The sequence below is a fragment of the Falco peregrinus genome, chromosome 1 (assembly GCF_023634155.1).
Source record: "Falco peregrinus isolate bFalPer1 chromosome 1, bFalPer1.pri, whole genome shotgun sequence".
In the NCBI taxonomy this organism is placed as follows: Eukaryota; Metazoa; Chordata; class Aves; order Falconiformes; family Falconidae; genus Falco; species Falco peregrinus.
The window spans coordinates 992,989-1,011,358 of record NC_073721.1 but is presented as its reverse complement, the minus strand read 5'-3'; the positions used below and the strand labels follow the sequence as shown (position 1 = coordinate 1,011,358).

Genomic DNA, 18,370 nt, shown 5'->3' with positions numbered 1-18,370 from the left:
AGGAACCACCACAATTAAACATCTGGGGGTGGGGTGTGACATAAACTAAGCCACCAGGCACGTCAGCCAGGTCATTCCCACAGCTGTGCCGGCCCTCCGCACCCCTTCACGCTAAGGTGCGTCTGTAACGGGGCCTGCCGCCGCCTCGGGAAACGCTGCCGCGGTGCGGCCCTCCTCCTCCGCCGCCGCCGCCGCCTCCCTTACGAGCGCCGAGCCCGCCGGGAGGGCCTGCCCCGGGCCCGGGCCACAGGGCCGTGCCGCCGTAACCACCACCCCGGCCGCACCGCCCGCGCTCGCCCCCTCCCTGAGGGGAGTTGGGGCGATGACGTCACCGGATCAGACCGACCGGCAATGGGCGCCATTTTGAAACCCCGAAACCTCCCGCGGCGGCAGCTCCGTGCGGCAGCGGCGGCTGCGACCCGCTCCCGGCTGGCGCCTCCCCCCGCGGCCCCCCGCCCCCGCCCCACCTGTACCGTGCGACATGGCAGGTGAGGCCGGGCGGCCTAGCCGCACGCAGGGCGGCTGCGTCTGGCTCGCCGGGCAGAGGGAGCTGGGCCGCGCCGCGCCGCGCGGATCTGGGTGGCGGGGGGCAGCCCCCCAGTGGCGGCGTGTGGGGACCGGGCCTGCCCCGAGGGGCTTGGGCCGGGGCGCGGCGCCGGGCTGAGGCGGCGGGGCCTGCCCTGGACCGGGCCGTGCGGCGGCGGAGCGGGCCGCACTGAGGAAGGGGCTGGGCAGGGGGCGGTGGGGGCCGAGGGGGCGGCGGGGCCCTCGCGGTGTGCCTGTCCCCTCACCGCCCTCTCTTCCCGTTTCAGGGGTGGCAGGAGGTGGAGGCGGTGGCAGCAGCAGCAGCAGCAGCAACGACTTCCAGTGGTGTTTCTCCCAGGTGAAGGGGGCTATCGACGAGGACGTGGCGGAAGGTAAGGGCCGGGCCGCGGCCGAGCAGCCTGTGCTGTGCCCCGGGCTCCCGGAGGCCGCTGTCCCCCGGCTGCCGCCCCGCCGGAGCCGCGGGCACCAACACCTTTTTTTCCTCTCTCGGCATCTGTGTCACGCCCGCGCTGAAGGAGCCGCGGCGGGGAACGGCTGAGCTGCAGCATCTCCCTAGTCCGTGCCCGAGGCTCGGAGAACGCGGGGTGTGTTGCAATGACTAAGCTAGCGCCTGTGCTTCCAGTGCGATGTGCATTTTTTTTTTTTTGGGGGGGGGGGGCGGTGGGGGAAGATAATAGAGAAGACACGATGGCTTCCTCCTGTTCTTTAATTCTAATCACTAGGGAGAAAAGCTAATGACAGTGATAAAATCCGGAGGGGTGGGAGAAGAGCACAAATGGAGTCTGTCAGGCTTGTCAAGTTTCACTCTGACGCAAAGAGAGCGACAGAGAGCGTGCAGGTCTGTCATTTGTGCGTAATTTAAAAAGTAGCGTTTAAAGGCTTCCTGCAGATGTGAAGAAATTTTATTCCTACTTGTTAACATTTGGAAGCTATAAATAGGGATATTTAAGTAGGGAAAATGGGCACACCTTTACATTTCTCTGAAACATTCTAAGCACAGCATGCTTTGCAGTGAGTACAAAATAACAAGTGTTTTAACTGGAAAAAGAATTTATCTGTAGTATGTAGCAACAATGTGAAGTTTTGTTTGACTTTTAGAAAGTTTTTTATGTTTTCTGTGTTCACATGTTCAGGATGGCAATGCTGTTTAGAAAACGGGGTGAGAAGTATGTGTGTGAAACAGAATTCTGTGCTATTTATTTTATTTTTACTGCATTAATTGAAATAGCTGTATTTATCATATTAAGTGAAATAACTTGCAGTGCCAGTGTGTAGTTGTCTTGAGTTTCGGGTTTTTCTTTTACTGGATGCAGTAAATATTTTTTTTACTGTCTACTACAGGGAAATTGTGCTGACAGTGTTTACATTTTTATGCCACTTGTTTGGCATTCCTATTAAAATAATACCTATGGGAGGAATAGACTTGAAAACTGCTTGAGCTACTAGTACTCAGACTCAGTTGTTTTCTTTTTTCTCCCTCTAAATATATTTTGTAACTTGTACTATTGTTCTGAAGTTCCCGGAATTCTTATGAAAATGTACTTAAGTAGCTTTTATGAGTTTCCCAAATGATCCTTTTTTTCTTAGGATCCATCATCTATGTGACTAAAAGTTAGTTCTCCACATGGCAAAAAATAGACTCCTGTGAGCACCTTACTTCCCAGGCAGTTACTGAGCAACATGATTTTGTATAGAACTGGAAAGCTGCGTGGTTTTGAAACACCATTATGTCCTAAACCCAGTTAATTATTTAAGTGCATAACAGGACTGTTCAAAGAGGGACTTACATTACTGATGAGACACATCACCGAGGTAGAGCTCTTCAGTTAGAGAGGGGAAAGCTCTCTGTTTTGAGGTGACTAGGAGGAGTAAGGGGAAATAGGGGGGATAATGCTCAACACTTTCACCCTGGATTTTCTCGTATATACCTTATTAACATGAATTTCCCAGGAGTGAGCACTTTAGATTGTGTGTGATTATACTACGCATGAGAAACATAATTTTCTTCATAGGGCAATTAATGTAAGTAATCATTCAACACCTGGTTTTGTAGAATTGGTACTAGAGTTTTGTTTTGCTACTGGAATATGAGAACTGCTTACAGGTTTTGTGACTCACTGTCTTTATTTTGGTTTGTGGGCTTCCCCCTCAGTCTTTGTCTTAGAATTGGAATCAAATAAAGGCATTGTACAATTTATTTGCTAATAATTGCTTGATTTTGATTCAGCATTATGTAGAAGAGTGCAATTACATTGCCAGATGTTTGGCCCCAATTATGGAAATAATTAGCAATTTTTAAAACATCTTTTACCAAACTGCACGTCTAAACCTATTTGATGGGTGGCTGTTGCCTTGAAATAGCCTTGCTGCAAATATTGCATAAAACTACTGTGAATTTCATGTAAATTTTTGTGATAGGGAAGACTTGCTATTTCTGTAAATTTCTTTTTTTCTCTTTTGTGAAAAGTGCAATTCTAGAATACATTTTATATTTAATAGTTGCTTTTCAAATGTATTGCTTTAATAAAAATATTAACATGACTATGACAAATTGCTATAGTTGGATTTGCAACTGCTATCTCCATTCCCAGGGTTTTTCCTAACTAGGTCATTAATACAGAAAATAGCTTTGTCTCCTCTTTGTCTTTTCTGTGCATTCACTTTCTTCAGTGACTAATCTTTGAAATCTGTACAATGCTCTGTTTAAATAAATAGAGCACTGTTTATAAGACCAATCTGGCTATTTCAAAAAGATTGAGGAAAATACACCAGTTACTGAAATGCGTAGTTTTCTAAAGCAGAAAAGTTTAATGGATTCAAGGAGGAAGACTGGAGGATAAAACAGATATTGAATGAAAGGATTGATATTGAGGATGACAAAAAGCTTAAGTTAAAAAAAATATTTAAAAATGTGTTGTAATTTTGTTTTTAGCATAAAACCATGTGACTACAAAACCCATGCTGATTGCCTGTGAAACTTGTTATTCTTTGATTACCTTTTTTTGGTAGAAAGTACCTTTCTGAATATAGGTTGGGGGTTTGGGTGTTTGTTTTGTTTTAAATAATGCTGCCTGAGACCTAATCAGTTTTGTGATTTCAGGGTTTAATTTGTTTTTCATGTTCAAAAACTTCTCTTTTGGGGTTTTTTTTGCAAGCAAAATAGAAATCAGTTTATTAAATAATGTACAGGTCTGCCCAAATTCCCTTGGGCCAGATGTTCTGCATATAATCCATAACTATTTCTGTATGTAATTAACAGAATGTATTATTTATATATATAGAGAGAGAGCAGGCACTATAAATCTTCCTAACTGACTTGTGTTAGTGACAAGTTGGAAATGCTGGGAAGAATGTCTGATCCTTGTCAGAAGGTGAACCTGTATGCTATGGAGATCATGGTTTTCTCATTACTGACACTGGGATTTCTTTGGGTTTTTCAAAGTAGTCAGTGTGGGGGTTTGGGTTGTGATGGACTGTTCCATTCTGTAAATGCTCTTTTAATTTGGCACAGATTACATAGCTACATCCTGTTCCAGATATAGGCAGCTTTAAGGGTATGGTAAATGAAACGGGTACTGGTTTCCTCTTGGAGCTTCATCAGCTTAAGTTTTAACTTGTTTTAAGTGTTTTGTATGAAACTTTATGAAGCAGCTGAGTCTAAAGCCTGGTTTTGCACATAAATGCTGGACACAGTGCGCTTTTGTAATGAACAAGAGTTCCTTGGAAGCCCACATCCATTAACTTAAGGATGAACCTTTGTAAGGTATTTCACATGAGCAAACCTGATTCTTCAAAAAGAATTGACTTTAAATTTCAGAATACTTGTCTTGGATTTCTACTTGTTAAGAAATTTTATATCTTTATTTAAAGATCAAAGAATAATGTTGTGGTTTTTTAAGTTCTCCAAATAGTAATTGGTATTGACAGCACTGATAAAGATCCCATGTTATCATCAGTTCAACAAATTCTTTACTTCTCCTTTTTACAGCTCCTAAAGCTTTTTGCGGTGCTCACTAAGTGCACCTCAGAAGTTTTTCAGAATGCAGAACGCAAGTAAAAGATAAAACCATGATCTAATAAAAATATATTGGACTATAATCCTATAATTGTTCTCAGATTGTATACAAGTGATTTAAAAACACTCACATTATTAAATTGTCTTTACAAATCAGTGGTTTTAAAATGTTTTCATGTGTTGTGCAGGAATTTAACTGGCCAATTGTCACTGTTTTTAAAGCAAATTCTGGCATGATTTCAGACTTCTAACAAAAATATTCCAAAAGAGGTACAGTGATTTGACATCTAGTTAAAACTGCATGGAAGAAATGACAGAATTGGCTGCTGCTTTGAAGATTATGGGGTTTTCTGTAAGAATTGGAAAATATGGTAATAATGACTACAATGTTAAGCCATATTTCATCATAAATAATTTGTTATCCCTGAAGATGTCACCCGCTGCTGGAATGGGGCAGATCGTGGGCTTTTAATCTGTGTTTTGTTTTGTTTCCTTGAAAAACAGTGTTTTGCCATAAGCAGGGCTTCAGATGCCTGCTCTTTTGCCCTCCCTAAAACACTATGCACACATCCCTGGTTTATGGTGATAAATAGCAGTGTGCTTTTGCCTAGATCCTTTGGCAGGTCACCACCTCTCTAATCCCCAAAGGACAGTTGTGAATATTCTGAAGAACTACCATTTCTTGCAGGGACCAAAATTCTTGAAAGTTTCCTTTATCTTCCCTGCTGTGTGTGTGTTGTATATGGTGGTCTGCACAATAAATATGATGACATATTAGTGACTTTGGGAAATGTTTTGGTGGTGGTTTTGTTTTTTTAATGTGGGGGGGAAAAAGTATTTTGCAAACAGTTTTGACCTGAGCACATGTTATGTATTGGTTTCCTGTTGGAGAAAGTAGTGTTTCAATGTTTCGGATAGACCACATTAATCCCAAGCCTTCATACAACCCATGGACCAGGAATTTGTCTTTGCCTGTTATTCCACAACATGCTATTATCTAAAAATGTTGTTCTCAGCCAGTCGTATTTAATAGTAAGTGTTCTTTTGAATTCCAGTTCTGTCAGACAAGAAAAAAACCAGGGTGTTATGCCACTGGAAAGTAGATTGTACTATCTTTCTGTGGTTGAGTCGCCATCCCTGGGGGTGTTTAAAAGACATGTAGATGTGGCACTTAGGGACATGGGTTGGTGGTGGGCTTGGTAGTGCTGGGTTGATGGTTGGACTCAGTGATCTTAAAGGTCTTTTCTGACCTAAATGATTCTGATTCTATTAACGTATCAGTAACTGGAGACTATTAAGTCAGGGTGTTGTGTGTGAGAAATGCAATGTTAGTGAACTTTAGGAAGTTCCTATCCCTCTCTTTTAAAATCATTAGAGTATGACTCTTCATAGTGAGGAAGCCAAGTTTTACAACTGAATTATCTTTGCTTTGAAGGGGAAAAAAAAATAAAGCTCCAGGTGATCTTCACGCTGCATAAAAGTAGTCATGTCAAGTGATATCTTCTTGGTTTTCTGTGGAGAAAAGAATGTCCTGCCAGCTAACATACTTACAGTGAGTTTAAATCTGTAATCTTTACCATTGTATCAAATCTTTATTCTTTAATTATTTTTTTTTATTTTCTTTTTTCTTCTGGCATGTGTACATGACATGGAACTGCAGGGGCAGGAGGAGGAGTATGAAGATAGAAAAAAATGTTTAGCATTCTGAGAACTGTGGAAACAGTATGTATCTCTTGTGAAGGAAACTAGAAAATTTACAGGCTAGGTGGAGACCTTCAGGGCAGTCAGAAGTGGTTCATAAATGCCTTATTTCATTGTTGAAGTTCACCCATAGCTTTGGTATCTAGCGTCTTTTTCATGACTCGTACATAAAAGAAAGTTACGACAATCTTGTCAGAAAACCACAGGGGTGCAGGTTTATGGGCATCAAGGGGAAAAAAATTCTCAGGTCCAGTGAAAGACAGCAAGTGGAATATTAAAGAACAGAAAAGAAAGTCCTTTAAAAGACTAAGCAACCAATAGGCTACAAGAGAAGACAAATTACTAGGTGTAGCTGGATGATATTTTGATTAAAATGTGAAGCTGCAGGAACACATAGCTTATGAATGAATGATAAACAGTTTGGGGAAGCAGTGAGTATCAATTGCAGAGTTCTAAGGTAGGAATACAAAATGAAACATCTGGAGTGGTGTGAATAGAGAAATTAGTATGAGTCTTTACACCTATACTTTAATCTGTGAACAGTGAAAGATACTGACTGCCATTTGTCTCTTCGCAGAATGGTAGGCTGTGATGACAGCAGGTTGTATTACCTATTGACCCAGGAAGTTTTTGATACGGTTCTCACGTGCACTCTTGATTACTGTGCCATTTGTTGAGTATTTTAACATCTAGGAGAAAAGCTTAATCAAAAATTACAAAACCCCTGTGGATTTTTGGTTTTGTGGGTTTTTTTGGTTGTTTTTTTTGTTAAGACTGGAAGGTGTAAAAGCTGCAACTGGGGAAAAAAATGTATTTACCCATCATGTTAAGGCTTTTATTAACTCCTAGTAAAAGTACAATGAAAAGCATGACAATTAGCCACATAGAAAAAACCCTAAAAGAATAACATGAATTAAATACACTTCCAGTAGGAGAAAGCTCATTGGAATTACTGTTCCAGAGGTTAAAAAATAACACTGAGGCAATAGATTTGCATGCAGAATACTGGATTGTGTTACAAATTTTATAAATAGCCTCCATAATTTCTCATTGCTTGTGAGAAAAGGCACGGCAAGCTTTGGCAAGCATGAAGGTAATGTTTATTTCTGTCTTGCTGAACTTCAACTTTACTATTTTCTTGCTGCTACTTTACTCTTTCTTTGTATTAATACATCCAATTACATGCACTTTAAACTCTGTGCAGACAGGTTTTTCGGTTGTGTTTTGTTGTGGTTTTTTTTCTTTTTTTAAAATATAATATAAAGGACTTCCAGCATCACATTACAGTCTGGTTCCATTGAAGAGAAAATGCAAATTTCAATAGATCAGGGAATTGCACTAATGAGATGCAAACTCTTAGGTGACTGTTAAATCAGCTGAACAAGTGTTTGGTTTGGGGGAGTTTGCTGGGCAGCCTGGCCTTTGGAACAGGGCTTGGGAACAGTTTGACACCTTAAGTTACTTCTTTCCTACCAGCTTGTTACACCACTCAGAACAGAATGGCCTGCGCTCACTCCTCAGAAGCCAAGTGGCTTAGCTCCAGGCAGGGTCCAGGACACACAGGAGCTGGGAGTCTGAGAGAAAAGCCCTTGTTTGTAGTTTGCCACAGCCTGTCAGTGGCAGTGCTGACTGCGCTGCTCGAGCCGTCCTGTGCTGGCCCAGCTACTGCGCTTCTGTGGAGGCAGCTCAGGTGCCCTTTTCTTGCCCTTGGCTGACCTTAAATCTGTTCAGTGATTTAAATTAGTTCAGAAAGCGGAGTTGTTTTGGACTAAGTTAAACTCTACCAGGTACTTAAAGGCCATTCAGGCCATTTTGCAAGTAGTTTGAGTATTGGGGCATAAAAAATCGTCAGACCTGATGGATACTGTAGGTTGACAGGGTGCCAAGCAGTGTAAACTGGAAGAAATTTGGTTTGAACAAAACTATACCAACTTTGATTTATTCTTCTGACTTCTGATGCATCTCACTTTTGTGTTAACTCTTCAAATAAATCCTAAAAGTAGAAATCTTAAAAAAATTACATGTAAGGTGGCATATTCTGAATAATAGGTGATTTTGAGTAACTTCTATGTATATTGTCAAATGATTATTGATAGCATTAAGTTTAGCTCACCTTTCAGTACAATTCAGAGACAGAAATTTGATTTCCATCAGCTGTTAAATTAAGAAGCAGTATTTTAGGAAATATCCTAGGAGCAGTAATTAGCAACACCAATCTTAGTCCATCCTCATTGCGGAGTAATACCACTCGTTTTCATTGACTGTTCTGGCAGCCATAGTATGGAGATCCTCATTCACCCAGAAGCAAATCGGTGAAAGGTACAGAAAGGAGAGAGAATGGAGAAGTTGAAGACTGGAAATCAGTGCTGAAGTCAGAAACCTGCAGTAACACAAATTCTGGTTGTGCTTGCCTGCCCCAGAAGGGAGGAAGAGGGTTGAGTCTGGTTAAAAGCAGAGTACCTGCTAGCGGCTCTCTACTCTCACCTTCCAAATTGAAAAACTGTCAAAATTTACACCAACTGATTCCCTTCTCCCCACCCCAGATGCCTTTTAATTCAGGTGGATACTGCTGGTGATGTTTGGTGAGCATTCTCTTGCAGTTACTGTAAATCAAGTAAAAAGTAGTTCTAAGGCCCTGTATATTTGTAACTTGTTAAGCTCAAATATGATTTTGTTTTTTAAAACTTTTTTCTATTATTTACTGTTTAGCAGGTGTTAGCCTCTCAATTTCCTCATTCTCTTTGATAATCTGTTACCTCTAACAGATGTCTGTCTTTTTTGCTTTTACTAATTTTACTTGCTCCTTTCATGGTATTTTATTTTACTCTATTTGAGTGTTCACTTAGTTGCTCTGAAACGATGGTTCCTTGCTGTTCTCTGTATGGGCCCCAACCGACCATGTTTTTCACTAGTCATACCTTGGAACAGAATGTTGTCGTTTGTTTCAAAGGAGGGTTCTGTTTGTTCCGGTGCCACGTCTTAACAGTTCATCGCAGTGTCACAGGGAGATCCCAACATCTAACTTCCAAGTTGATTTAGGAGCACATCATCTGTGCTTACCCCCTTTTATGCTCTCTGCTTCATTCCTATCAACTGTAGGAGACAATACAATGTCTCCCACAGCTTTCTTCTGCCATAGGATAAAACACTGTAGAATAAATGTATGTCAGAGTGAAAGGTGTGTCACCTTTGCTCTTGATTACAGGCACAGAAATGTTCTATGTTTAGTTTCCACTGGCAATCTCCCTTACAGTTTGTGCCAGCCATCTGGCTTTGGTCCAGATCCAGTCATTCCCTCTCAAAGCATGAGCTTCTTCAGAGTTTCATAGTCCTTAAAGCAGTTCTTTCTTTGGGTCTCTAGAACAAATAATGGAGAAGGGTGCTGTGTATTAAAAATATTTTTCAAGGTAAGGAACAGGAGACTGGTTTGCTAACATGCTTTTTTGTGTGTGTCAGGCTGTGTACTGAATGTGAAGCACTGTGTTGTCCATCACATATTTGGAGAATTTGAAATTAAAATCCCCTAGAAGCTGGAGGTAGCCCCCTTTTAGGTGATGTTGGAAAACTGGCTGTTTGACTTCCTTGTTCATTAAGTGTCTGAGGAGTGGGCTTTTGACAAAAATCTTTGAATAGCTTAGAAGAATGAGAAAGGATTTGATGCTGCTTGTGTCTAGTGTTAGTCCTGAGCACGAACTACAGCTGCAAATTCACTAATCTACTGGATGAGCTGTGAAGTAATTACGTTTTTTCAGGTTTTGGATTTTAACTGAAGTAACATTGTGCAGCCAGCTTAGAGAGGAAAAGTTCACGGTAGCTAATTTTAGGCATCTAATATAGATGTTCTGGATCTCTTTGCATTCTCCATTACCTAAACAGAGAGCCCAGACATTGATATCGGTGTCAGTTAGAAATACCTAGTTTGAATCCTTTGTGGGATTAAATTAGTTTGCAGGTATAAGCTTGCTGTCATCTCAGAATCCTAGCAAATGTTGGTCCCTGCCATCCTGTCCCCCCTTTGCCCCCAACATAACTGGGCCAGGAGGCTTTGGAGGTTATAGAACTTTAACAGAATTATGACAGGAATTCTGTGATGTAGGGAGGTTAATACTCAGCAGTGATGTTAAAAGGCTTAGAGCACTTAGACTGAATTTTGGAACATCTGTCAGGGCTTATAGGACAGTCTCCCGAGTCACTGAGAATGGTTTCCACTACATTATTATAAAGATGGATATTTGTAGCCGCCTAATGTGTTGGAAGGGTGTTTACTACCCATGGAAGTGCTTAGTGCTTTTAAATTTGGAGATTCTGCAGAATCATAATTTAGTTGCCAGTGATCCTTTTAATTATACTATCTTTGAAGACAGCTAGGAGTTTCCTACTCTGTGTGTAGACTGTAACTAAGTTAAAACTCCTTTCCAAAAGTGAGGCTAAGCATTAATTTTTCATCTCTGGAGAGAAATATTGCCAGGCTAATATCTTATTGTAAAGCCATAGGTCTCACTGCTCTCTGTAGTTTATGGGAGGAGAGTTTACGTGGCTGCTTCCAGAACAGAGAGTGCTAGCCACACTGGAACAAAAATGGAGAGAAAGCTGGACAGACCTCTCTGTTTTTGGAAAATCATAATCGCAAAGGTGTTTTGTATATGAGAAGAGTGCATTAGGATGCTGTACATGAGCAAATGTCATGACAGTTTGTCTTTACTCACCCTTTTCTACATTTCGTTGTGAGTTTTCTTGCTGGTATGGAGAACAGGCTGAAATACTCCGCTGGGAAATAAAGCTGGTGTTTGTACACACATGAAGAAGATATGACATACAATAAAAAAGCTTTTAAAATTACAAAGTTAATGTGATGATTAAGAACCTGCAAGGGCTTGATTTGTTTTTTTCTGAAAGTTTTAAGCTGACTTGAAAATAAACAGTGAATGCAGATGGGTAAAGCATGTTGAGCAGAACGCTGTGGGTGTTTGGTTTGGAATTCATTTTGTAGTTTACCTCTAGTCTCATGTAACTGGTTTTTTTATTTTACCTGCTGTGAGATAGTATTGTGCTGAGGATATTGGATGGTATTATTTTGGGGATTTATAGGCTTCAGTTAAACATGACTACAGGGAAATCTGGTTTTAATTCATACTTTTATATATACAAAAAAGTATAGAGTTCTTAAAAAAAAAAAAAAAGTTGATACATCATTTTCCAAATTTTTTAACTTGGAAAACACTTGAAGAAAGTCTCTATATTTTTTTTCCTGATGTGCCCCTTCACTTACCTATTTCCATGTAGCATTTTGGCAACATACTATTTCAGCACTGATTTAAAATTTCAAGCTGCATTTCCAGTTGGTAGTCAATTAGGAGAAGGAGTCATTCTCCCCGGCACGATCATTTACCTATGCATGTTGTTGTTCATGCGCTTTTCACCTGTACTTCTTGTTTAAACCATAGAATTTGGGTAGTGTCTGTGTTTTAGCATGTTTCCAGAGTTCTTAGCATAAAGGAACCCAGGATTATGTCTGGCTAGATAGCAGTGCTAGTAAGTAATAGCTGTCAGACAAATTATGTTGACTTTACATGCATGTTAAAGCAAAAATGGTGCACAGTGTATTTTGAGAAAATCATTTGGTAAATACTTTTCATAGTGTAGATGGGAGAAATTAGTAGTATCTTTTTCCCTTTCTGGAATGAAAAAGTGGATTTTGTGACTTCGAAATAATTGCATGTGTTAAAAGAGTCACTTATTTCTGCTACAATGTTTACTAATGTCTCAGAGGGTTAAAGTGACGTGCTAGAATGGCTTTCAGTTTTTTATGATAGTGGAACGTTAGTTTTGCTACTGATAAACCTTTGTAATTTAAGGGCTACTTTTGAGTAGAGTACTGAAAACATCATAAAATTACTCTATCAAGTCACTTTACTGATTGCTTACCTCATCGGTTTGCTGCTTTTTTCCTTCGTTTACTAATTTCCCATGGCTTCTCTTGAAATGCCTGGCTTGTTTTCCTGTGTATAATTGAGTGATAATGGGATGTAGGAATTTTTTTTCATTCTAGCCCTATTGTCAGTCTTGGAGTGGAATTTAATTAAGATTACATCTTCAGCTAGTTCACTGGCTTTGTCATTTTAGTACAAAATTCTTTGCTTATGTCATGATATTTGGTATTTGTAACTATAAAACCTCTTAGCCAGACAGCTATTTGTAACAGCTTATAATTTATACATTCTTACACAATTTAGGCATGTATTGGGCACAAAGCAAACATCTAATTATGAAAATCATTAGCATGAATGAGAATTAAAGCCCAACAGCAGTAGTAGCTACATACACAGAGATTTTTTTTTTTTTGACACTGTATCTCAGTTCTCACGCATCTTGTTCTCCCCATGATCATCAGGCAGGGAGAATGAGTTTGCTTTAAGACATTTTCATGATTACCATATACCTATGTTATGCAGATTGTTATGAAACGTCCTTGTTTAAGTTTGTTTTCTTTCTTAATAAAGAAAAAAGTTCCAAATCAAGAAAAGGCTTTCAATGGACCAGCTCATACACTTTCTCTGTATGTAATAATTCTTTGCCTGTCTGAGGACCTAAGCAGGGTATGAGATCAAACATCAGAGAAATGTGACAAGCTTTTCAAAAGTGAAATAATGCTTCATCATTACAGGTTGACAATTTTTTTCTTACCTTTATAGAAAGTATATTTAAGAAATAGTTAACATTATACACAAGGTACCCTATACACTCTTCTGAATTGCTTGGGGTAAAAGGTCTGAACAGAATTCACTGGGAAATCAGTGAGCTAGAAACTGGTCTCTTTACAGCCATCTAACCATTTGTCCATCATCTCTTGAGTCCCATTCATTTACAATGTAGAAGGGACGAGTATTAATGTTGACAATCTGATTTTATTTTATCAATAATCTGAGTTTTCCTTAACCTTGTGAAGAACAGAACAGACGTTTCCTTCACATGCAGGTTGACATATCTGGTGTCATTGTTTAAACTTGGGCATTTTGCTTTTTGTTTTAACACTGAGGTTTGGTGAAATGTTATTGCTGTGCTTGGTGTGTAGGTATAATTTTGACAAAGTGGATCTTTATGGTAAGTGGAAATACGTAGCTTTTCTATTTATATTTTTTGACTGATTGTACCACTCTAGTCTGAAGTTTTTTATACATCTCTATATATATATACATTTATATACATGGGTGTATACAAGTAAATATTAAAATACATAAATTTAAGGATTTGTATGTATATATATATAAAGATTTTATCAGTGTTGTGCTAGTGGAAGCTCATAGTTCTAAGGCTGTTTCTAAAGAGATCATTTCACATAAAGAGTAAAACCTTTATACCATATGCTTTTCCTGTAGGTAACTACTTACTGCTGTAAATTCATTATAGCAGTTTGGAGAGGGGAAGAATTGGGGTTTCTTTGTGTTTTCAATACTTTCTACATAGTCTGTTACGGAGGCAAATGGTCATGTACCAGCAATCGGCTACAAAATGTGGAATTGGTGTAAAGAGAATAGGTGGATTAGTTGTCATTCTGACAGTGTTCATAGTGAAAAGCCAAAAGACTTTGCTGCTTAATTGCTTGTGAGGGGGTCAACAGGGAAGGGTCAGGTTTGCAAAGAGCTCTGTGGTTGACAACTTGAGAACTTGTGAGAGTGGTGGTCACTGTGGTTGGGCAGCATGATGGCAGGTGAAGGTCACTGTGAATGGAGAGGGAGACCAGCTAGAGACACTAGCTAGAAACTAGCAATATGGTTAATTTTTAAAAGTAGGTCAGCTGAGGAAAGATGGGTCTTTTCAGTATGGAGTACGTACAGCAGGGGTGGGGTTTGTTCTGATGTTCTGGTTCTGTTGAGGATTTGGGATTAGCCATCACCCTGTTCTTTACCAAAATGGAATCTTTTCGTAACCTTTTAAAGAAAGGTGAATATAAAAATAGATGTGTCCAGAAGCAGGTTAGTGATGCAGTTTTGAAGGCTGGGATAAATCTGTAGAAAGTTATTTTTTTTTTCCTTTTCATAGTTTTTTTAGATCAAAGAAGATAAGTTGTGTTCTGTATATACTAGGAAAAAATGGTTTCAAGGACATCTCTTAATAAAAGATGAAATATGAATTGTGTATCAGGAAAACTAGTATCATACTTCCTAATCACCTTCCTCATAAGCATGGGGGATTATTGATTTTGGTGTACAATTTTTTCAATTCCTTTCAATGCAGGAAAGTAGTTTTCATATAGTCAAATCTTACAATTGTTACACCTGCATATATGTAATGAAATATTTGTATGGCTAGCAAGCAACAGGATGGATAAGTGTTTACTTACAATTTTATGCCAAGTGGTTTGTTGGTTTTGTTACCATATGCCTAAAACCTGTGATAGACATTTATAGCCTCTTATCTCTCTGCCCCTTGGTTAGAGATTGTTTAAGGGTAGTTGTTTCTTTACTGCCACCTCCAAAGATTAATTGTGGTGTGCAGTGGTGAATAAATACTAGTTTTCAAGGTTCAGTCCCAAGGGTGCTTGTCAGTTTACATTGAAGGTCCTGCAGTCTTTTGCTTTGCTGTCCTGTTCTTTCAGCTGCAGTCATCCTTGCCTCTTGTTTCTTGTATACATGCTGATGCTTCTGCACAGATTTGGTTCAAGAAGCGAAACTGGAAGACTTTTCTCTCTCCCACCTGCACCCCCTGCCCTTTGGCAGAGGGACGCCCAGTTAACATGAATGCTCAGCCCAGGGGAGAGACCAGGTACACCTCAACCTCACTGATCAGTGCAAGCTGCAGTGATGCTCCAAAGTAAATACTGCAGATGAACCACTTCTGATACAATTCTTACTTTTAGAAGCTCTCTGCAGGCATATCTCTGTGAAATATTTCAGCATTTACTGTCAACAGGTAGGATACAGTTTGGATTTTTGAAACAATATGCCTTCTCCTTTATGACTGAAGGCCCTCAAAAGCTTAAACTGAGAAATGAGGAAGTGTTTTAGATTGTAAATAAGATTTTGTTAGGCTTTGAAACATGGCTTAATTTCTGGATACTGATGATGTAAATCAAGAAGTTGTGTTGTTGCATTAATACAAGTTGTAATTTTGTTTTTGTTCAAGTCTTAAAACATCTTGATTTGCTTTACACATTACAGTGCTATTTTATTTCTGTTCTGTTTACAGCTGATATTATTTCAACAGTTGAATTTAATTACTCTGGTGATCTTCTTGCAACAGGAGACAAAGGTGGCAGAGTGGTTATATTTCAAAGGGAACAAGAGGTCAGTGACTTGAAAAACAAAAGTGCTGTTACTACACTGTTCTTGTGTTGCACAGTCTCACTTCATTTTTTCATGCCGTGCAGTTTAAATGGTTGGATAGTTTTCTCAGAAAACCTTAAGTTAGCCATATTTCTAAATATATGCCTTGTGCTGAACTTGGTAGGTTGGTGTGGTGGTGGTTCCCCTCCCCGCTTAAAGAAAAAAGTCCTAAAATTTAAAGTGAGTTTGTTACATATGTACCTGGTATGGTTAGTATCATTTTACAGAATTGCCTTTGGACTTTCTCCTAAACTTTACACTTGATCAGTTTGATCTAAGACAAATCATAATGCTTTTGAAGATCATGTAAGAAAAGTTTATAAAAAAAGATACAAGTTAAGCTGTAAGGACAACAGGATAAGATGGTTCAAAATGTGAAGAACTAGGGATCCGATGTGTTTTAGGATCCTATGAATCAAAAACAGTGGGAACAGCTACTTCCCAGAGACACGTGAGCGTTTTCAGTTCAGAGGGTAGGAGGCCTTTTCCTCCTACAGTTAATGCAGCTTTTCAGCTGGCTCTTTGCAATGGTATTCAGTTGTGTGATAATGCTGTAACGTATTCTGTCCATTCATCAATGCAGATAGCATTGCTGAGGTTTTTTATATCCAGATAAATTGATTGTGGATTTTTAATTCAGCTTGTTTGTGCATAAAGTATACTAATCTTTAGAATCCTGCTTCTTTCATTGTGTGTTTCAAATGATGCTCAGTTACCAAACAGCTGTTCAATATTTCGCATTTCATCCTCACTGTGATACTGTTTATAAAACATTTCACCAAAGGTGACTCTTACTGGTTTTACTATGAGGTTTTTGAGAGGTAGTGAAAGGAAAATACTATCGCTGAAAAAGCCACTGAAATATTATACTACTACACCTAGACAGCTCATAGCTCATTTATCATTTAGTCTGCTGTATAGACTTAACTAAGGCACGGAGAGATCAAGGTCAAAAGTGTCCACCTGCTCAGGATCTCTGACTTTTTTGATGCTTGCTTAGGGTGGAATTATTATTATTGGTTGGCTTTCAGCTGTTAGTGCTCAGTTGTTCTGTAAGTCAAAACCCAGCTGTCACATCATTTCCTCATAGTGTTAAAAAAAAAAAAAAAAAAAGACTGCCAAACCAAGTCAGTCTATACACACAGGAATATACAACTGTCGTCTTGAGAGCACATACAAGCTATAGGGAAGAGTTGGACATAAGGGTCCTTAATATTATTAAATCAGTAAAATTTAAAAATAAAAATTAAGGAACTGTAATAAGATCTTACAGCAAATAATTCTAAATAGTGTAGATTTTAGACTGGGTTGACCAGGTTAATAACAACTTAGGATAGTTATAAAATTTCCCATACACCTCCAATCTGAGAAGGCAGGCTGAGATGTTGTACGCCGTGCCCTGAACTCATATGACATTATTTCAGTTCCAAGCAGCTGATTAGTCGAACCAAATGTGTGAGTAAAGAGTGGAACCTCTGCCTAGTGCCAGAAAAGGCAGCTTGCATAAAATGCAGGGGACTGGGTAAGTACTGTAGATAGCTATACTGAATAGTGTTAGTTGAGAGGATCCTCTCCAAAATTCTTAAAAGTTAAATGAAAGTAAGGAGTAAAATAATGTAAAGCCTCAGAATTAACTAAAACTTCATACTTGTGAGACACTGCAGGAAAAGTAACCTAGCTGAAATAACCTTAGCAAAGTTGCCAGGTCAAGCATGGAAGCATAAGGAAGTGTTAGAACAAAGATTACCTTTGCAGCCTCATGTTGGCCTAGTAGTCTGCAGTGATGGGAGTCACTGCTGTGTTCTTCACGGTAACGAACCGTCAGTTCATGTGCAGGGTAGGCTGTTCCTGCAGCAATTCTTGCCTGCCTTTGCCAGTAAGTGGTTTGCTGCTTCCCAAGTGAGTGATTTCCAGTTGTGTTTTATGTAGGTTGTTTATTCAGAAGTTCTGAGCACTGCAGCTCTACAGGTGGATCTGCTGATCTCCAGACATGAATCACTAGCTAATGTGAACTTACTTGATAAGCCTGATAACTAGTTGCCTCAAATGTGATACTGCAAATCTGTGGAGACTTGTGACTTTGATCTCTGTTCCTTGCTACTGCATCTACCAAATGAGGATAATACAAAGTGATCTTCTAGTTCTGTGAGTGGAAAGGTTGTTAGTGTGTTTGTAATAGTCTTTGGTACATGATGATGAGCACTATGTAGAATGAATTGGATGAAAATGTGTTAATTCCAGCCTTCGAGTTGCTACAATAAAAAAGAAAAAGGTTGTCAAATCTAAAGTATAAACCTTGTTGCCATTTCTCGATACTGTGTGTTTTAAAATGAGTAGGGGAGGAGCTAGATCTAATGCTCATACTTGATCTTACTGTGCCTTCAGCAGAATGACTTTGTGCAATCATGTTTTTATAAAAAATATAGTTAGTTACTCCATGTCTAATGTCCTTTAACATTTATTTCCTAGTCTGGAACCCTGCTTTATATCCACATTGTGGTGATTAGAGGAATGAGATTTGGAAAAGAACGGGAATGGAAATTAGGCAAAGTGCAGAAACTAATCACATGGAATCGGTGGTTTAGGATTTACGACATAGCTAACTTCTCTGCTCCAGTTCTGTTGAAATCGCTTGGGAGAGGTAGCCTAGCCTAGACCTCTTCCAAGCAAACACAGGAACGCCTTTGCAGACAGCATGCCTCTTTACAGGGCTTTGATATGCTTTGTTCTGTGAGTACACACATATTTATATATAAAGATACATTTTTATACAGGAAGTCTGTGT

At 39.5% G+C, this 18,370-nt stretch overlaps 1 protein-coding gene across 5 annotated transcripts in view; it reads left to right on the top strand.

The window, feature by feature from the left end:
* Window positions 1-231: 231 nt before the first annotated feature.
* Window positions 232-18,370, top strand: part of PPP2R2D (protein phosphatase 2 regulatory subunit Bdelta) — a 31,658-nt gene continuing 13,519 nt past the window's right edge. Inside the window, exons 1-3 of one of the 5 annotated variants that reach the window (XM_055800394.1) lie at window positions 232-488; window positions 813-917; window positions 15,449-15,546. In XM_055800394.1, the coding sequence (XP_055656369.1) occupies window positions 482-488; window positions 813-917; window positions 15,449-15,546 (210 nt within the window). In that variant the 5' untranslated portion in view covers window positions 232-481. Of the gene's footprint in view, window positions 489-812; window positions 918-14,775; window positions 15,173-15,448; window positions 15,547-15,601; window positions 18,316-18,370 lie in introns of those variants that run through there. The other 4 variants (XM_055800383.1, XM_055800407.1, XM_013298107.3 and 1 more) reach the window with 4 other exon arrangements.